The sequence below is a fragment of the Protomyctophum bolini genome (assembly GCF_963924005.1).
Source record: "Protomyctophum bolini genome assembly, chromosome: 23".
NCBI classification, from domain to species: Eukaryota; Metazoa; Chordata; class Actinopteri; order Myctophiformes; family Myctophidae; genus Protomyctophum; species Protomyctophum bolini.
The window spans coordinates 7,637,864-7,659,879 of NC_137884.1; the positions used below are offsets into that span (position 1 = coordinate 7,637,864).

The 22,016-nt window shown below is 42.9% G+C and overlaps 1 protein-coding gene across 2 annotated transcripts in view; it reads left to right on the top strand.

Moving 5' to 3' along the window:
• gsap (gamma-secretase activating protein) overlaps positions 1 to 22,016 on the top strand; it is a 60,164-nt gene that overhangs the window by 15,988 nt on the left and 22,160 nt on the right. For both annotated transcript variants that reach the window (XR_013963533.1, XM_080757137.1), the window contains exons 19-27: positions 1,259 to 1,338; positions 2,843 to 2,923; positions 5,224 to 5,346; positions 5,584 to 5,639; positions 8,656 to 8,687; positions 10,237 to 10,298; positions 13,026 to 13,121; positions 20,748 to 20,818; positions 21,700 to 21,794. Coding sequence is in view for 1 of the 2 variants with exons in the window: in XM_080757137.1 (XP_080613263.1) it covers positions 1,259 to 1,338; positions 2,843 to 2,923; positions 5,224 to 5,346; positions 5,584 to 5,639; positions 8,656 to 8,687; positions 10,237 to 10,298; positions 13,026 to 13,121; positions 20,748 to 20,818; positions 21,700 to 21,794 (696 nt within the window). In the remaining variant the exon portion in view is untranslated. The remainder of the gene's footprint in view (positions 1 to 1,258; positions 1,339 to 2,842; positions 2,924 to 5,223; positions 5,347 to 5,583; positions 5,640 to 8,655; positions 8,688 to 10,236; positions 10,299 to 13,025; positions 13,122 to 20,747; positions 20,819 to 21,699; positions 21,795 to 22,016) is intronic.

Genomic DNA, 22,016 nt, shown 5'->3' on the forward strand with positions numbered 1-22,016 from the left:
AGACTAGTCATTGGTTAGACCAGTCAGTCCTACAACTACAACCTATCTCAAACCCTCACCCTAAACCACACCTCCCACAGGGCAGCACACCTAAACCCATGTCTAACCAATAGTCTAAACTAAGTATTGCGTGAGACAGACGGCCGCTGGCATTACGTGTTCGTTTTTGTTTGTTTGGATGGCAATTAAGATAATCACTCTCTTGGTTGACAATCAATTTAGTTTGAACAGCTTTTTGGTTGTTTTTCATTTTCAGTTTTCAAGTTGTTATACCAGCTCATGTGGAGTGTGAAGACCAGTGACTGTCAAACCTTTTCATGTCGAGGATCCTCCCCAAATTGATTGGTCTTTGCTCCATGTCATTCATCTCTCCCCATTTCCTGTCAGTCTACGGTTTCTATCAAGGCAGAAAAAGACCCCCCTCAAAAAATGTCTTCAAAAATACTATTAATAAAAAAGTGATTAAACTGATTGTGATGCTAAGTTAAAGGTTAGACCACTTTTGTAGAGGTTTGGGTTGTGTAGTTGGTTACCTTGACATTGACTCCAAATGTGGACAAGAAAAAAAGAACTGCTCCATTAATTAGAAATTAATAATTCAAATTATGTTCGTCATTACTAACATTGTATGCTGAAACAGCTCTCAAAGTCACTCTTTTAGTACATAAACAAAAAAAGTTGATTCAGACAATATAGAGCATCACCAAAACTCGTACCATTTTTTTTTTAAATACAAATGTCACTTCCTGTTGATTTTTCTATCTGCATCTGGGTCCACGGCAAAAGAAAGGCAAAATTCCAACAGAATCCTGTGCATTCTGTTGGAATGGGGAACCGGTCAAACTAGCAATACCCAAAGTTAAAGCCTCAATCTGCGATTTCTGGTTCTGTAGAACAGCAGAAATGGGGTTAGAATGATAACAATAAATACTAATTCTACATATTGTGCTAATTGTAGTGATAGTGGTTATCAAAGTGAGGGTCCAGGGACCACAGGGTTCTTCAGTTGGTTCCAAATGGAACCATATCAATTTGGTTCCATTTGTACACTCTTGACTTGAGTTAATAGGGGCGGGGGGGTCCTTGAGATTCAAATGTTGGTGTTAAAAAAAAATCTTCTGGGGGTGTGCACAAAGATATTATCTGATTGTGGCCAAATACATATTAATTGCAGTTCCTTTACATGGAAATGTTTGAGGACAAGGGTTGAAAAGCGACTGCCCTTGACAATCAGTTTTACTGTGTATGTGTGTGACAGCCTCACTGTACAGGATCAGCTATGACAAGTCTCTGAGTCTGGACAAAGTACTGCCTTACTCTTCTGTGTTTGACATGAAGGTAACACACTCACACTCACACACACACACACACACACACACACACACACACACACACACACACACACACACAGGTACCGCTTTGAATTTTATGCTACCCTGGTTTAAACTTTGCAACTTAACGTGTATAATCAGATTCTGAGTCAAAGCACATTAAAATGAAGTAGGCCTATTTGAGAAATCACCTCAGACCCGTCCCAAATGTAGCCAGGCATGGTCAGACTAATATGACTACATAGATATTAGTGGACGTGATTCAAACCCTGGTCTCCCGCACGGGAAGGGGCACTAAAGCCAAATACATGGATTCAAGTTCTTAGTCGCCATGACTGATTTCAGACAGTCATTTGGATTCCATAGAATCCGGCCTGTCCTCTGTGGAAGCACGCGTTGGGCAGCGAAGATAGCCGATCTACAAGCTCTCAATGCGCTTGAACTAAACAAACTCACAGTTATGTTCAGAAGCATCTTCCCTAAAATGAAATGAAGTCTCAGATATTTCATATACTGTAAAAGCAAAGGTTAAAGTGTCATAGTCTGTGATTTCTTCACCTGGTTGGCAGTACAGAATGTAGAACAATTACTAAAACATCATAATGTTACATCTTGTGTTGTAATGTTTTAAACATTATGTTATACTTTAGCTATTGAAAAATGGCGCGCTACGAGCTTGTAGGTCTGGTATTTTTTTTAAATCGTGAAAATGTGTCGCAAATGTTTGAATATATATTATTTCAGAGTGAACGTTTTTAACTCAAATCTTTGCTCAGGCCTAAATGGGTTAATTGTTTAGGAAATGGCGCTAGTGTTTGGTTTCACAAATCGCACATTAGTCGCACATTAGTCGCATATTAGCCTTGTTGGTCTTCAGGCAGAGGCACTGAGCCACTCTACTACAGTACATTGAGACCTGAGACCAGATTCTACAAAATGTCTTCTGAACCCTGACAGTTTTCTGAAAAACCTGTTTCTATATCAGTGGTGCTCAAACTTTTTCATGTCAAGGACCCCACAAATTATACGTGTTTGGCCGCGTGTTGGGTCCCCCAAGAAGTAAAGATTTGAGTTATAAACGTTTGCTGTGAAAGAATAATATATTCAAAGATTTGCACACATTTTCACGATTTTTCAAAAATATAAATGATCTACATGCTACATGTGCAGATATACAAGCTTGTATATCTGCTGTTTTTCCAACTGCTAAAGTTTAAAATAATGGTTAAAACGTGGTTAAAAGCTAAGGCAACTCGGATGCGTCCCAGGTCTTAACAGATTAATTTGTGTTCCGTGTGGTGTTGTTCAGAGCCATGGAGTATAGACAACCGGTCACCTGGTTCATGTACTCGCGTGAGCCCATAGACTCCAATGCATTCCGTAAACTTCCGGTGTCCTTATTCGCCAATAGAAGTCTATGTAGAAGAGCTGCCATTGGACTGGTCCCATGAAGTGCTAACGGAGTTGTCCTATCTCTGTCTTACTCTATGGCTCTGGTGGTGTTGTTCCAGGAGGTCCCAGAGTGTTTGCTGAAGCTGCCCGGTGTGTCCTGTTCCGCTGAGCTGCATGCTGACCCTGTCTTCAGAGGAAAGGTACAGTACCGTTCCACTGAGCTGTATACTGACTAGGTACATAAGACAAGAGAGGCGAGGTTGAGATGGAGATGGAGATGAGCAGAGAAGGATGCTGCAGATGGAGCTGCCAGGCAAGAGAAGAAGAGAAAAGCCAGAGGTTTATTTATTATTTATTCGCCGTAGTAAAGCAAGGAAAGTGTGCAGGTCTAGTTTTGTCAGATGTAAGGTTTAAAGAAAGTTGGGAACCACTGAGGTAAAGCTAAGTGTTCAATCAGAGCAACTAGCAGACTCTCAGCCAGTCAAATAACGAGCGAGTCAGCTACAGCTACACATTCTATTTGTCAGTGAGTCATTTAGTCACTTCATCAGCCATTTAATGAGCCACGCATTGAGCCAGGCTCTTGTTCCGTCCAGCCTCATTCACATGCTGTACATCTTAAGTAACAAACTGTGTGCTTTCTCTAGCAGAGATAACTGCCTTGTGATGAATTACACTTTTCCTCTTACTGTAGGTTTTTTCCACACTAGAAAAGAAACAGATTGCTATCTTCAATGCATTATGGATTTATGCATCAGATCTGTTGTAGCTGATTTGTGTGCGGCAGGCTTTTGCATTTTGTGTGTGTGTGTGTGTGCATGCGCGCAAGCGTCTTTGTTACTGAATATTGTGTGTCCATGCTCAGCTATGTATGTGTGTATGTTTGCTTTTTGTCACTCTCAGGTGGAAACCTTGTTAAAAAAACCTAACTTTTCAGGAAATGAAACAAATGAAAATCGTCTATTTTTGCCACTTTTGCACCTTTGATGTTGGAGAGGACACTCCAGGGGGTCACCTTCAGTGGTGTAAAGTAACTAAGTACATTTACTTAAGTAAACCTTTGAGGTATTTGTACTTTAGGGTACTTGAGTATTTTCAATTTCCAATACTTTTACTCCACTGCATTCATTTGAAAACTTTAGCACCTTCACCTTGTAGATTTTGATTATAATTACAAAACATACATTAACCACTGAATGTACAGCACATATATAGCCGATCTACAAGCTCACAATGTGTTGCGATGCTTGCTGTTTTCAAAACATTTTATACATTTGAAAACTTAAAATGGGGCATGGGTCTTCTAAATCTAGTCAACAAGGCCTGCAGTAGGCTATACACTGGACAAATGTCTTCTAAATCTAGTCAACCAGGCCTGCAGTAGGCTATACACTGGACAAATGTCTTCTAAATCTAGTCAACCAGGCCTGCAGTAGGCTATACACTGGACAAATGTCTTCTAAATCTAGTCAACCAGGCCTGCAGTAGGCTATACACTGGACAAATGTCTTCTAAATCTAGTCAACCAGGCCTGCAGTAGGCTATACACTGGACAAATGTCTTCTAAATCTAGTCAACCAGGCCTGCAGTAGGCTATACACTGGACAAATGTCTTCTAAATCTAGTCAACCAGGCCTGCAGTAGGCTATACACTGGACAAATGTCTTCTAAATCTAGTCAACCAGGCCTGCAGTAGGCTATACACTGGACAAATGTCTTCTAAATCTAGTCAACCAGGCCTGCAGTAGGCTATACACTGGACAAATGTGCACCATATTATTTAAATAAACTAGAAATACGAGGAAATGACTATTGCTTTTTGGGGTGAAGAAGGTGAAGGGCTAATTACAATACCGGTACGTGGTTCTGAAAGGTTTTAACCACCATAACTCTGAGAGTGTACAAATGGGTCCCTTTGGTTCCAATTCTACACTCTGATACAACCCAGGAAGGGGAGATATTTTTTGGGGGGGTTACTAAGGTTCTGGTGGGCTCCGTGTTAAAACGCCAGCATACTGTACGCCGGTATACGTCCTTGGCGGGGTGGTGGGTGATGGGGTGATGGTGGGGGCAGCATGTGGTCCCCGGGCTAGTTATAGTATGACATAGTAGTAAGTATTTATCCACCAGTGATCCTTGTTCCAGGTGGTCCCCAGCTAAATGATGGAAAGTTGGAAACCAATTGGACCCTTATAGATCTTTCACTCTAAAATGGTCCATTTTTGTTAAACATCGGCATTACTGGAATTTCGTTACTTAGAGAATTAGAATTAGAGTCTTCTAGGTACCACATCAATACAGCGGTTGTAGCATGGAATTTTGGACAAAATCTTATCAACGGCGATAAATTATCCTTCAGTTTTGGGTCTGAGAGGCTCAAAATGCAGAATAAAAAATTGACCATGTCACCTTGACATGAAAAGGGTTGAAAACCACTGATTTACAGGAAAATAATGGAAATCTGGAGCTACTGTAGGAGGTTTGTTTTGTGTGTGTCCAGGCCAGGAGTCTGCAGGGTTTCTGGGCAGACCTGCAGTGGAACACGGACAGGATGAGGTACCTGGAGGCGGTCCCAAACCCCAGATACAAGACCTCCCACTTACTGGACGTCTGGGACAAACTGGTGAGTCAGAGAGAGTGTGTGTGTGTGTGTGCCTGTGTGTGTGTGTGTGTGTGTGTGTGTGTGTGTGTGCCTGTGCCTATCTCATTAAAATCGTAGCACGTGCAATGACAGAACTAGAGCTTCATTTGATTTATTTACATTCTACATACATGCCCCCCCCCCCCCCTCCACTTTGATGGAAGAGATGCAGTGCGTGTGTGCATTTCCTGACACTGTTTTGTTGGTTGTTTTTTCCAGAGGTGTGAAGGCAGAAAGTCTTCCAGTCATGTGGGACACATGGACAACACAACCAAGTAGGTTTGTCTTCCTCCTGCTATAGGGCAGCAGTCAAGGTCCATTATTTATTTGGCATTGATTGAACCTCAATGGTTCATAGGTTGTGTGTGTGTGTGTGTGTGTGTGTGTGTGTGTGTGTGTGTGTGTGTGTGTGTGGTGTTGAGTGGTTCTCAAAGTGGGATCCGGGGAGTCAGAGTTTACAAATGGAATGAAATGGACCCTAACAGGTCCATTTGGTTCCATTTGTACCCTCTCAGAGTTAAGTTGACATTGATTTTACGATATAAATAAAAAAATAATAAATTGAGGTCCCTTATATAAATGGCATTAAATGGGGCTCAGTAGCCTAATGCATGTCAAACTGGGTGTCCTTGAAATTAAAATGATGAGAATCACTGCTAGAGCCCTGGCATATATTTTCAAATGGGGGTCTGTTTATCTTGGGCCCCTCGCCGGCACCGGTTCTTGTATTTGTTTTACTAAGGATAAGATAGGGTTCAAGCCTTTACTTCAAGGTAAACCTTATTGTCCACAAGAGAAATTTGTCTTGGGCTTTCAGCCCTGCTGCAGCCACACAGAAAACATCAGTGACAAAACACATAATAGAAATTCATGACAGAGGGGGGAACACAACATTACACAAATGGTGCACAATAGTCATTTTAGTTGACAGTCTGTACAAATGATTTTTTAAACCTGATGTTCACTTGGGTTCGCTGTACCTTCTACCAGAGGGCAGAAGTACAAACTACTCGTGTACAGTAAAACATGGGTAACATCACTGCCAATTTTTTGAGCCTGTCTTATTGAAGCCTGCTCATAAATATACTGCAGAGAGGGGAGTTGTCTTACTCCTATGATCTTCCCTGCAGTCTGCACCAATCTGAACAATTCGGACAATTTGGACAATCGGAGATTACCGAACCAAACTGATGTAAAATCTAACCAGGCTTTCCAAGATCGCTCGGTAGAACACTGACATATATTTTTGGTCAACACTGTGAACCCTGAGACGACGGAGTGAGTGCAGTCTCTACTACAGAGACTGTCCACATGTGTATTCCAAGGTATTTTAGGTATAGGTTTAGGCACCGTTTTACCGAGGTTACGTTTAGGAATGAGGTTCGTTTCAGGCATCGTTTACTGAGGTTACGTTTAGGAATGAGGTTCGTTTCAGGCATCGTTTACTGAGGTTACGTTTAGGAATGAGGTTAGTTTCAGGCATCGTTTACTGAGGTTACGTTTAGGAATGAGGTTAGTTTCAGGCATCGTTTACTGAGGTTACGTTTAGGAATACAATGTGGCGAGGTCACTGGATTTGGGGAGAGTGTGTTTTGGGGCGAGCGTTTTGGTATTGTGGACATGATAGCTCCTCAGCTCAAAAGGCGGAGGCATTCTCTGTAGCTGTGCTCTTTATCTGTGCACCTGGCCGACTGATATGACCCTCCCCACCCCTCAAGGTGACCTGCCCACAACTGGCCAATGACACACCTGCTGCTGACCGCTGATAATGTCTAGTGATACGACAGTGTCCCGTGCAGAGAAAATCGCAGATAAATACTCTCAAATGAAACATAGCCTTTACAAGTTTACATAAAGCCTTTCAAGACCATTCCCAAGTGTTCTCTTTATTTTTAGTATGGGACTACATAAGGACACCAATGCAGAACTGTCCTACTATTGTTCTTTATTTTTAGTATGGGACTACATAAGGACACCAATGCAGAACTGTCCTACTATTGTACTGAAGACTTGTATCTCCATATTTCAACTTTTTATGTTTTCTTTTTTAAATGAACGCCCTTCTTCTTTGTACAAGAGTGTCGCACAAAAGTAGCGAAAATTGATCATTTAAAAGCTGACAACGTGTCGTTATACGGAGAGCTTGTAGATCTGCTATTTTATTTAAGTACCGGTATTAGCTTCTCTTCTGACTAGAGACTATAGTCAGAAGCTAATACCGGTACTTAAATGGCCTGGCCAGACCATTGCATCTCGCAATTTTCAAATCCTTCCGTCATACAGTCTGGGTATGAGTAAGTGATAAAGTGTAGGTGAAGTCTCCTCCCTAGCCTGGCTAATAAGACAGACTCATATCACACTGTCACGTGGCAATTTATTTTTGCCAACGGCAGATTCACCTCTGGCTTATTAGCCAGGCTACCTCCTCGACCCTTCTGCAAATTTATCCTAATTTACATAGAAATCATCTAAGTATACATAGCTAGCTGCATAGCAGAAATGGGAATAACAATTTAAAATGTAAAGATATATACCGGTGTATATATATTTTTTTTAATGTTTTTTTTTCGGCTTTCGCCTTTTTATTTCATATTTTTTATAGAGGGACAGACAGTAGGCTGACAGGAAATGGGGGAGAGAGATGGGGGAGTGACATGCAGTAAAGGCCGTCGGGGATCGGGAGTCGAACCCGCGGCACACTGCCAGACTCGGGCTACCGGCCAAGGTGCCTGGACCGCTGAGCCACGGCCCAGGGCAGGGCAGAAGATATTTTAAAATATATTTCCCTGAACGGAAATGGCAGCTTCCTTCCTCGGATTTCGGGAGGTGTAGTTCCAGACTCTATTTGGCATTCAGAGATTGTGGAATAGTTGTCTAGCTTCTGACTAAATATGAACTACATTCGATCCTACATAGCTATGCTATGCTGCATGCAGTGCATATCATTGGTGTCAGGCAGAAACCACTTTTTGTTTGTTTTTTTTCCCCCCGTAAGCCAACACCCGACGGGCCTACTATATCATACTACAGCGTCACACAACAATGAGCTTGTAGATCTGCCACTTTAGCTGTGAAAAGTACCAGTTTGAGACATATGTGGTTTCCGCCCGACAGAGACGATGTGTGTGACTTAAAAGTTTGCAGCCCTGTGTGTGTGTGTGTGTGTGTGTGTGTGTGTGTGTGTGTGTGTGTGTGTGTGTGTGTGTGTGTGTGTGTGTGTGTGTGTGTGTGTGTGTGTGTAGAACTGTAGATGATAAAAACCTTTTGTTTGTTTTTGTCTTGTTTTTGTAGAGTCCTATCTATGGTGGACACCTGGAGCCTTGGTAATGACACACACACACACACACACACACACACACACACACACACACACACACATGATTGATCACAAAGCCTTGTCCTCTGTTAGAACTCTACATTTCCTCCAAGGATTGTTGTGTATTTAAAACCATGAAACGATTCGAACTCTGTGTGTGACTGTGTGTACTTGTGAGGGCCAACTGTCCCCACAAGTATATAGAATTTGAGAAACGAACATTGTAAGAATTGTATGCGTGTGTACTTCTATTACTATATTTGTGAGAGCCTGGCATCCCCATACAGCATGAGAAACAGACATTGTGAGACAACTTTCCTGGTCCTCAAAAGAGAAAGAGAAATTATGTTTAGATAATTTGCAATTAGGAAAAGATTCCAGATAAGCGTTAGACTTAGCTTTAAGAGGTTAGATTTAGTGGGACTAAGACTTGATTGAATTTGGTGTGTGCAAATTGCCGCTCCACAAGCTCACAAGCTTGTAGTTTTCGAGTTAGAGTTGGGATTAAAAATGGCAAAATTATTAAATTAAATTAAATTATTATTGCCATTCATAAAATCATCGTCCATCACCCCACAAGTATAGTAGAATGTTGTACATGGACATTGTGATGACCATTGTCTTGGTGGGAGGGGAGTTGCACCACTCGGTTCACACGGGTGTGATTTTTTGCTTACGATTAAAAATGGCTATATTTATTGAAAATGGCATCACTAAAATTGCTGCCCTAAAATGTTGCAAGTACAGTAATACAAACCTGTGTGTGTGTGTGCGTGTGTGTGTGTGTGTGTGTGTGTGTGTGTGCGCGCCCGTGCGCACACACACTTCTTGCTCTGAGGGGTCACTTTTTTTTTTAAGTCCCACCAGAGAATAGTGCAGAACAGAACAAGTGCCTCCAGCCTAATTTATCACAGAGAGAGAGGAGAGGTTAGGAATGCTGCACTTATGTAAGAGTCTCTGTCACTATTACCGGTTATTCCCCTGTTGGCCAATGTTATCATGGTTTTAAATTGTTCATACATTTATTTAGTTTTATTTTAAATTTCAGTTTAGTTTTAATTCGTTTTTAATATGCGGGTTTAGTTTAGTTTTTCAGCGGTGCACACTGTCTCCAATGGACAGCTGTGTGTGTGTGTGTGCGTGTGTGTGTGTGTGTGTGTGTGTGTGTAGGACCTTTGACCCCTTTCTGAGTAGGACCTATTGACACATGCAGCTGCTTAAGTCAACAACTGGGGGTCCTTGAGGGAGTTACAGGGGGTCCCCAGCTAAATGATAGTTTGTACATTTGTACAGTCTAAGAGTTAAATTAACATTGATTTTATTTTAAATTGGGGGTCCCAGAGATAGAAATGCGATTAAATGGCGGTCCGTAGTCAAACTGCATGGGGGTCCTTGAAATTAAACGGGTTGAGAGTCACTGCTAGAGCCATACAAATCTTCTCTTATGGGGGTCCCTGGCATATCTTTTCTAATGGGGGTCCACGGGGCTAATTAGAGTCAATTTGGGGGTCCTTGACATGAAAAGGTTTGGGAACCACTGGTCTGTTGTGTTCCAGATAAGAAGCTGGTCCCGCTGTTTCAAGAAGAGGATTACCAGCAGAGGGCGCTCATAGGCCTGGTGAGAGAGGAAAGACACACAAACACACACACCACACACGTATTGCTATACTGGTGAGGATTTTATGAATGGCATTTAAATTATGATTATAATTTTGCTATTTTTAACTCTAAAGCCAAGTTGCATGCTACTAATACTATAAATCAAGCATACATCTTAATCCCAGCCGTTAAACATAACCTCTTGAAGCTATATCTAATGCTTATCTGGAATATTTTCCCTATTGCAAAGTATGCAAACATCATTTTTAACCATAAAACAAAAACATATTCTCGTGAGGACCAAGAAAGTTGTCTCACAATATCTCTTTCTCACACTGTATGGGGTTGTCAGACACACACACACACACACACACACACACACACACACACACACACACACACACACACACACACACACACACACACACACACACACACAAGCCCTCAAGTTCATTATGTCACACACAGAAATAAACTGTCACACAGCAAAGAAAAGCCTTGGCACTCAGAATTCCACGCACCCAGAAGTGTGGAATCTCTTCCATTAACAGGTGCACACGCCCATCGCTCTGGCCTCCTGCAATCAATGTACTTAAAAGGTATAAAGAATAGTGGGAGGCTTTAATGGTTCTAGTAGTCAGGATGTTGAGGGCAGATTACACGCGGCATTTGATGTTTAAACCACTATTGGACTTCACCAGCCTGGATACGCCTGTCACTCTGGTTCCTAACGGTTCCTAACATAAATTCTAATATATATATATATATGAAATTCAATAAACTAAATTCTAAGGAAATGTTTTATGAAATTCAATAAACTAAATATAGTGCAAGTGTACAGTGTAAGTAATGCATAAGATAACTTTCCGTTCACCATTACATATACAGTACATTAATATTACCCTTTAGTCTTTTTTTGCATAATCCAAAAAGGCCACTGAGCAGCGAGCTCATTGAATTTACATATGTATAGAACTAGAATTTTGCGGACCTTCGGCCAGCTCATCCTAGCTTGCATGCGTCGCCAAGGGGGCATACTCTTGCTGTACTGTACTGTACTGCTCTACTGCTCTACTCATTTACAATTTAGGCATTTAGCAGACGCTCTTAATCCAGCGCGATTTACAAACAGTGGGTCGGGACCCATTTGTAGTGGAAATAGCTACGCTGTAGATCTACTATTTTCCCTAGTTTGGGTCCGGGGGAAACGTCTTTCTCTAACGCTGCAGTGCAGGGCTCCCCAACGCTAGACAGGGGGACGATTCAGGGGTCCTGAGTTGGTGTTGGTGAGACTGCACTCTCACATTGCCAGAATGCAGTATACCTGCCTCTGGGATTCTGTCTTGGTAGAGAGGTAGAAATTGGTACAGCAAACCTAGGTTCATACCCCGGGTAGGACACGGAATATGGAATCAAGTCAAAGTCAAAATGCATGAATGAACACTGAGAATTTTACTCTGTGTGTGTGTGTGTGTGTGTTCCAATAGTTGTGTGCCTGTGCATTTCAGAGTGAATTCAAGGCGCGCTCCTTCTGGATCTTTGCCCCATAGCCTTTTAAGATTATGAATCTTTTGCAAATGTTTTGGCTTTGTCAGAGTTTATAGGGAGACTTGGATACTAACTCCGGGGGAGCCCAGGGTCGAACTGGGAACCGGCCACTCGCTGTGTAAGGTGTGCAGACTGTGCACCCTGTCTGCTATTGTTAAACTTCCACCAACCCAGTCCTCCCTCTCTCTCTCTCTCTCTCTGTCTGTCTCTCTCTGTCTGTCTCTCTCACACCGTCTATCTATCAGTCTTCATTCCTCCGCTGTCTTTTGGTCTTGGCTGAGCGTTCAATGTTCCCTCCATTCGTCTTCCTGTCGTCCTCTCATCACCTCGTCATGTCCTCCATCTTCACTTCTCTGTCACCCTCCCTCCCCGCCTTTTTTGACTCATTCCCTATTTCCTTTCCTTCCTATTGGTCCTCTCCTTCCTATACTTGTCGGCTTGTCGCCCGAGACTCCCGATCTTCCCTATAGACGCACCCCCCCCCCCCCTCCTCCTCCTCCCTCTTGCGCTCCTCACCCGAGACTACCGATCTTCCCTATAGACGCACCCCCCCCACACACCTTTTATCACTCTGCTTCTTTTTGGCTTCTTCATCACTTATTTTTATCCCCACCCCCCCCCCCCCCCTCTCTCTCTCTCTCTCTCTCTCTCTCTCTCTTTTCCCAGCAGGATGGCAGGTCAGAACACTGTGACTGCACCTCTATCACAGATCTTCTCTGCTGTACTCTTGTTTCCTCCTCCTCTCCTCAGCTCTGCTCTCATCTTCTCATCTCCCCTCTCTGCTTCTCTCCTCTCCTCTCCTCTACTTTCTCCTCTCCGCTTCTCTTCTCCCTGCCTATCTCCTCCCCTCACGCTATAATTTGGGACAGTGTAGTCGAGAGAAAAGTTGTGAAGTGAACTTTAGCTGACCCTACTGGGAGTGCGCACCGTCACCAAAGTCTGCTCTCGGTAGGCTGTGTGCTGTTACGCACACACGCGCGCATACACACACACGTACACGCACGCACACACACGCGCACACACGCACACACATGCGTGCACACACACGCGTGCGCACACGCGCGCGCACACACACACACACACACACACACACACACACACACACACACACACACACACACACACACACACACACACACACACACACACACACACACACAGAGAGTCACTAACAGCATGTGTGTGTTTTGTATTGCAGATGGTTGATAAGCTCAGAGAACATGTGAACAGACATCTACCTCGATTGGGGAAGAAGAGGATCGATTCGCTGGTGCTCAGCTACGTAGCAAAGCTGGTAGGGTGTGTGTGTGTGTGTTTGTGCGCTTGCATGCGTCTATACTTGTATTACTAAGCTTGTGAGGGTCAAATGCCACCACCACACAACTGCAGTGCAACAAAATAACAAAACACTACTGCGAAACATGCGTCCCCCGCTATTTAATCCAATAATCCACGCTGCCGAGATTGTTTTATTACCTTTAGAGCATACGCTGAAGTATTTGCAGCTTTCAACGACGAAAATCCGGCGAAAATGGTCCGTTGGTTTGTTATGATCAGAAGCACCAGCGGCCATGACAATGCGAAACGAAACCACAGTCCACAGCATGTTGTAGTCTAAACAAACGGCCCCTTCCACTTGCATTGGGCTCAATTTCCCAGAAGCTCTAGCAGCCCAGAGGATGACTTGATTTCCGGTTTCGTCATCATAACGCGACGGCCTCGTCACGGGACAAATCCGCTGTTTCTTTTTAATTATTTTAAAACGGCGAATTAAATTAAACAAATAGCGGGTTTAGCGTGTTACGTGCGGTGGAACCCTGGATTAAATAATTTAAAGCCCTGAAAGTGTTAACTAAATAACAACTAGAATAAAAATATAACTATAACTAACTGAAACCGTATTGTGTGTTTACAAAACAAAACAAAACTGAAACGAATAGACAAAATGCCCTTTAGTTGTAGTTTATTTCTAACAGTTGTTGTGCATGCGGTTGGTGGTTCATCTGTAACTGAATACATGTTTTAAATGCTATCTTTTGTTAATGGTGGAGTCTCCCGTCGATCCGACAGATGAGTACTAGACGAGCAGTTATTTCCTTTCCACGGTAGGGATAGGGAGCCACGCTCCCTATCCCTGGGACACATCAGGTCCAGTTTTGAGGTGAGAGGTCCACGTTTCCCGTGGCCTCTCTTGTCTTGGATGGATTGATTGAACCGCACGTGCCTGTTGGAAGGTCTCGATGCCTTGGGTAACCTGCATGTGCCTCCACCTTTCCCTGTCGGCAGCTGTATCCTCCCAGTTTGCTGCATCGCTGTTGCAGCTTCTGAGGTTGGCCTTCAGTGCGTCTCTGAAGCGGAGAAGGGGTCTTCCCAGGCCATGCTGCCCCTCCATCAAAAAATAAGAACTAATTACAACTAGCAAATCCGGGGAAAAAAAATAAATATATATACACGCACACTGTTCTTGAGCTCCTAGGATTTATTTCACTTCCCTTGAACGGAGAGCATATCTGCCTTATTGAGACTAATAGCCCTGTGGACAAATAACCTATTAACCCAATAAAACCAGGAAAGTTTATTTTAGCTTTGGTCAAAGTACATCTGCTATTTTTGGAGCATTTAAAAAAAAAATCTTGAAAGTGTTACAACGACACTTTGTAGAATCGGCCTCAGCTCTTTATCAGTATTTATTTTATACATCGCAGAGCTCTTATCACATGCTGCCACACCAGTGATGTCATCATGACCTATCTACCCTACACGGTAAAGTGTTCATCTAACCCACGAGAGTCTAAAGAAATGATGATGATTATCTAAAGAATTATCTCAGAGTGGATCCTCTTCCTCCTCTAAGAGCACTTCAGTTGCATCAGGATGACTAATACTCCCATCTGGAAAAAAAATAACCCCCATAAGAAAAGATTTATATTCAAATTGTTTCAAATGGTGTCAGTCACACTGATTAAAGCTATATTATCTAACTTTATATTATCTAACTCCCTGGACCCCCTACCCCAACGCAACCCAGTTTGAGAACCACCTCAACAGAAGCGGCGCACGGTGGATAGTCTGTAGCACTGTCGCCTCAAAGATAGAAGGTCCCGAGGTCGATTCCCGCCTGGGATTCTGGGGGCGATGGGAGTGTGTTCTCACATCCGCGTCATCCGCACCCAGACCCTAGGCGAAAGGGCCTTTCTGTGTGGAGTTTGAATGTTATCACCATGTCCTGGCCTATGGGTAGGTACCCTCACAAAAAAATGCAGTAATCCTGGTCCCTATACTGCCTCCCCCTGGCCAGCTGGGGTGCCTGATGGAGGGGAAAGGAACTGGTTGGAATAACGTGTTCCTTCCACGCGCTACGTGCAACCGGAGAAACTCTCCCCTATCAGGTTATAAGAAGTGGCCTGCTCACTCCTCATGCATTGATGGAAGCATGAGCTCGGTTCGGGGCTCTCCCCATGTTTGCAGAGGGAGAGTAGCGCCCAGGATTACAGCTTAGGCAATTGTCACCGGGTGAAAAATTAGCTTACAAAAATCACGAGATACAAACAATAAAAAAAGAGAACTACCACTCAACACAAGCGGGGATGATCATTATCTCTCCCCGCCTGTTGGCGCTTATTGAGACTAACGACGGTGCACTGACACAGGGGAGAGGGGTATTGGTGGTGTGTGTGTGTGTGTGTGTGTGTGTGTGTGTGTGTGTGGACGAGGGGAGTGGATTGGGAAGGAGAGGCGCATTATTACTTAAGAGTTGGTGAAACTTCTGCACTTGATAGATTGCACTCGCCGAGAACATTATCATCATTGTTATTTATCTCCACTCCCCCTGCATGTCGCATTCCTTTCATAACAACCGCAGCAAAGTCAGATAGAGGAGAGAGAGAGAGAGAGAGAAACAGCTCGTTACAGCGAGTGCAAAAGGGATGAAGTATTTTAATTACGCAGGGGAAAAAGACTTCTCTCACATACTGTAGGCAGTGAGGTTGTAGGAGTGTTTCTCTTGTCAGCCAAGAGGAGAGCATCAGAGAGATCCTTGCTCATTAAGACAAACCGCTGATTCTGGTTTGCCGGTCTAATAAGAAGCCACCAAAGGAATGCTGCTGCTGTGTTTCGTCTGGGTCTTTTCAATGGTTGAGTTTTTGAGCGGTGCGTGCTTGCTGCTTCTATAGCCTCGGTCCCAGCCTCACTCATCTGCCAAGAGAAAAGCCTGGTCACAATATAATGCAGAGTGCATAGGTGGAAACATCTGCCCCCGGATACAATATTTTTTGGACCAATCACACTTATGTTTCATTCACGGAGAATGTAAACAGAATTGTAAAGCGTAAAACGTAATTTTCTTGAGCGGTACTTCCGCCAAAATCCCGCCAAAAATAATACAGCGTATATTGTGCTGCTTCTACAAGTGACTTTTGTGTGTGTGTGTGTGTGTGTGTGTGTGTGTGCGTGTGTGTGTGTGCGCGTGCGTGCGCATGCATGTATGACCCAAGTAAACGCAAGCACAAGTGCGCATGACACACTACAGCCGGGTAGGTCGGTATGCATGGTATACATACGGTACAGACATGTATGTCCCGACAAATGTAGACCAATCACAGCGAACTATTTCAGCTCAGCTGATGCTGCCTCTAGTCTAGACAATCACAGCTCACCTCGCGCTCAGCAGACTAGCACCGAGTGACCTAAAGGGGTGACTTGGAGCATAGCATTATCTCACTCTCTCCATCAGCAACTCTTCCCTCAGAATGGAGGCCCTACAGAGTCCGACACACAGAAGCTAGTCAGAGACCTGCATGCACAGCACCCAGAAAAACTCAACTTGAGAAAGACCAAGCAGACAGACGTGAAATGAATGAAATGTATTGATTGATTGAATAATTTAGACAGAAATGTGAAAACAGCAGCAGAGTACAGTCAGACTCTTCGTCTAAAGGATAGCACCAAAAAAGGTCCTTGCGGTGTTGTTTCCATTCGGGTCATAATATGAATTCAATTCATTCAATCACATGAATCACTTGTATGTAATCACAACATTTTTGCCTTTTAAAGGATGTTAATGGTATCCAACTTTCAACCCCTGAATTTACCATGATCCAAAATGTATATAATTCACAATTTTAATACCGGTATGTTATTTGTATGACCCTAAGGATCATAAAAAACCTTGAATGATTCGTTTGGGAAGAATCTTCGATTGACTGGCCTATAACACTGTGATGTAGTGATCGAGTGATGAAATGTTTTGGACAACCAAGAGAATCCAAATGGAATCCTGTAGTGTGTGATGCCTTGTTGTTTTACAATAGTGTTGTATGTGTGCATGTCTAAGATTACCTGATGAGAGAACATTTTCCTCTAGCATACAATGCAAAAACATCCTTATGTGTAATTCCAGCTTAAAAGACAATCCCTGTGTGATCCTACAAAGATCTTGCTAGAGAGAAGTGCTGGGACAAGCACTTAGGAAAGCTGTGAGCTCCAGGTGGTCATTATCATGGTAGAACAGCCGGCAGAAGCAAAAAAGAAATAAATTGCTGGTTTGTGCGGAGGGCCCTCCGAGTCTGTGGTTGATGCCCTTTGTATTTTTAGACTGTTACATAAGTTGTTCCTTTTGGTTCCATTAAATGAAGTGGACTGTCTGTTCCCCGTTGATATGTGGGGATAAATGGATGGGTTGCGTAACATTTGGACCCAGCAGGGCCAGACACCTGGTGCCTGGCCAACATTCCTGACCGCTATGCTGTTGGTAGAGGCACAGGGAAGTGGCATCTGCTGTGAACTCCTGCACCGTTTGCCAAACAGTGGGTCAGAACTCGGGACCCATTTGTGGGTCACGGTCCACGGACACAATTGTATGGGACCCTTACTTTTTTTGTTTCCTACATTTTGTTTTGAGTTATTAAAAATCAAATCAAATCAAATAAACATTCCCAAAAAAGCTAAACATTTCATCGATTACAAACAAATTAAATTATATTTTAGTCATTCTGTTAATTTATTGAATAAATAATACAATTCCATAATTTTGAAAACAAATGTTTAAGAAGTAGTTTGGGTCCGGGGCAAGCATGTTTGCAAACCTTTCAAATACAACATTGATAACCACTGTACAAGTGGACTCCTAATGTGCCAGAGACTTGACATTTAGTAATTGGGTCTTATGATCAAAATTAGAACATTATAATGATGTGTGAAAAGATTTAATGAAATCTTTCCCACGGACGAGGCCAAGTCTGTCTGTCTATGGACATTGTGTGTGTGTGTGTGTGTGTGTGTGTGTGTGTGTGTGTGTGCGTGTGCGCTACTTCCATTGTGAACAGGAAGTGAAAGTTGAACAAATAGCACCAGCACTTTGTCAGTTTTAGCTTTGTGATCTAGATCAGGGGTAGGCAACCTTTGGCACTGGTGCCAACCTTGGCACAAAGGAGGGTGATCACTGGTACACTGGCATAAAAAAAAAAACAATTACCGGTAAATAAACAATTAAAAAAATGTAGTCAAATAAATGAATTCACTCATATTTGTATGTAAATTACATCCTGCACATCATTCTACATTCATTAAAACCCTGAACTCTGACTGGGGGAGGGAGATAGGAGGCCTATGCTCCGAGTCTAATGATCATAACAATGTGAAAGAATATTTAACAAGGGAAAAGGTTATATTCGTGGACAATCAAAACATGTTGAAATTGTGGTGTGGTGGTGGCATTAAAGTGACACACTGACTATCCAGAAACTAAAAACATGGCACTTTGTTTCAAAAAGGTTGCAGACCCCTGATCTAGATTTAATGCCATGGGTATGTAAGGGTGGGTTCATGACCTCTCTTTGTTCTCTGTTTTGTTAGTTCAGGTCAGGTTAGATATTTGTATTTTAATTTGCTTTGTTTATTAGAAGTTATGTTTTGTGTTTCGGTCCCCACCCTGAGGTATTGTAATTTTGTAAAATGTGTTATTTATCTTAAATAAATCCTAAAGCCTTAGGATTTTAGGATTTTCATGTGTAGCCTGTCTGAATTGGGAACTGGGTAGGAGGGAGTCCATTTTGATGTTGCGACTTAGGTTCCCCTAGGTCGGGTCGTAATAAACAAATAATTGCACTTTGACGGTACTGTCAACAGCAGTTATTCTAGCCTGTCTGTCTAGCATTAGGGTCTTGAGCTCTGCAGGGTTAGCTCTGCTGTCGCGCCACAGTGTGTCTACATAGGATAAGGTGGTGTGCCTCTTTCCTTTCCTAGCCGTGCCCTGGGTTGGCTCCCAGAGAGTCTGTTTGCTCGCCACCAGTTCCGGGTGCCTGACCCAGTGCCCTGGCTGTAACCCATAGCAGTTCCCCTGTAGAGGTCCACATTTCTGATGTGGTCTGTCAACGTGGCACCAAGTGCCGATTTGTAGCATTCTTGTGTAGACACCATCAAGGACATTTTCCTGTTGTTGTGAGCGTCCATGTCTCGGCCCCGTACAGCAGCGTCATTCGAAATACTGTACCATACAGCTTTGAGTGGAAGTCGGGGCAAATGCTCTCGCCAGAACATTTCTGCTACCATGTTAGATTTCCATACTCTTCTCATCCCACGCAGGGCTTTGGGGGGGTTCCAAATGGACCTGTCCAGGTCTGTAACTCTGAGAGCATTCAAATGATCCATTTGTTCACTCTCAGAGCTGTGGGGATCCACAAAATCAAAACGGTTTTAGAACCACGTTCCTGTAAAATCACAAGATGTCCTTGCGTGCCTCCCCTCTTAGCTGTCTGTCTTAATAAAGAAACAATACACAATGCCTGGCTTCCAAAACAAAACATCCTCTGTGTACTTGACTGGCACCAAAAGATGATGAGTTATTCAGTTCCTCCATCAATCATCTCATCTGTGACCCTTAGACCCTTTTGTAAACATGAGACTGAATTAAATATGAGCTGGCATTTCTGTTTAGTTATGTTTGTGTGTTTGTTTTAATCCTGCCACAATGAACACCTCCTCCTCCCCACACTAGCACACTTATGAATGGCAGCATTGTTTAAATAATTGAACTCAGACTTTCTCCAAATGAAAGTGATGTTTCTTTTTAGTTAAATAGATTTGTGAGAGTGAGTGTGTGCGTTGAAATGAGCCATTTAACACTTAACAATCCTGTACTGTACTTTAAAAGGTTTCATGACATTTTTTTCTTTCAGGGTTTATGACCTCAATTTCACCCACACAACCTGAACTTTGAACATTCAGTGGATTTTCTGTGGTCTGTGTGTCCTGAAGCCTTTTGAGCTGCAATGAAAACAAGCAAAACAGTGACATCTGCTGGCAAATTGTTATGTCCTATAATGAGATTTGTGGACTCGGAGCACTTGTTTGAGCCAGAAAACCCCAGACCACAGAAAATCTACTGAATGTTAAAAACAATTACTTCAGTGCCTATTAATCGTCAGGCAAAATGTCATAGTCGTGACGGCCCTAATCATGATGACATTGTATCCATGTCACCAATGTGCACATTGTGCAATAGTTGTACTTAGATATGTATATTATCACGTATTGTGCAATAGCTGTACACAGCCCCATTGTCGATCATATTTAGTATTTATTAAAACCATTTTCAGAGCCATTGTTCATGTAATACTCTGCTTCATTATGAATGCTGCGCGTTGCACTGATCATGTTATTTACTGTTGATTGTTTTGATGCTCCTGTTTGTTTGTGCTGTTTTGTTCATATGCATATTCATATTGACAGTCAATAAACATACGTAATCTACAATTTAATTTCTGCATGCCAATCTACAAGCGTATATCTTGTCTGGGGATTGCAGTTTTTTTTTACAGAAGGGCAGGGGCTCAATTAAGACCGCTTTGATGTTTATGTATGTACGTGCCTGCTCAGAAGTAAAGTAAATAAGTAATACATGTATATTTGTGTTTGTGTTTAGCTGGAGCTCATCAGACACATCCTGGAGTCAGTGTGGCTGAAGTACAACCTGGGTCCTCGCCTGCTGTGTTTGTGAGTAGAGCCTCTCTCTCTTGGTCTCTTTTGCACATACTGTAGAGCAAACTTTTTCACGTCAAGGACTCCCAAATTGACACTCATTAGCCCCGCGGACCCTAACCCCATTTGAAAATATGTGACACAGGCCAGCACTTTGGTCCTCAACTCGCCGGAATGAAATGGTCGAAATAAAATCGGGTTTTTTTTGCCAAGGAACCCCATAAGAAAAGATTTGTACGGCTCTAGCAGTGATTCTCAACGATTTTCATTTATACTGATAAAAACTATGGCTTAATATACGGACAATTTCAAATAAAAAGTATGGCCTAAAATGTAAGAAGATATCCAGTGTAACTAAGACAAGTCAATTTCATGCTTTGTTGTGTGCAGGTTTTGCTCTCCGAAAATAGCCGCTCTGCGACGCGTTGTGAGCTTGTAGATCTAAAGACGGCTAAATTATAAATCAGGAATTACACTTATCCATGGTCGGTCGCGGGGGCAATAGCTCCACCAGAGAGCTCCATACTTCCCTCTCCAGAACAACATTAATAACTTAATGCTGGGGGATCCCAAGGCGTTCACGGCAGATTTTGGAGATATAATCCTTCCTTAATCTCATCCTTGGTCTGCCCGGGGGTCTTCTTACAGCGGGACGTGCATCGAGGAGCTCCCTAGGGAGACCCTCGAGAGGCATCCTTACCACCCTATCTCTAAGGGAGATGCCAGGCACCTGTCTGAGTAAACTCATTTTGACCGCTTGGTATCCGCGACCTTATTCTTTTATTAAATTAAAATGTATTCAAAAGATTATGACTAAAACAAAACAAAAATTGCTGTCAAAAATAACAATGCTTGAGTGTGTGAATGTTAATGTGTCATTCATGTGCTCAATGCAGTGCTCAGCAGGGCACTCCTGCAGAGTGGGCCGTGTTTCACCTGATGTGTCGTATACTGGAGGCCACCAAGGGACTCTGTCTGCCCCTCCCTCCAGGTAGGGGACACACACACACACACACACACACACTGCAATGCATCCACACACTGCATGCACACACGCATAGACAATAGTCACAATTTTCATTTCCATGCTAAAAATGTCCATATAATTTAAAATCAAAATAAAAAATTGTGGAAGTCGCAAACATGTACAAGCTCATAGTGTCACGATGCAACACGTTTTGAGCTTGTAGATCTGCTATTTCCACTCTGCTAA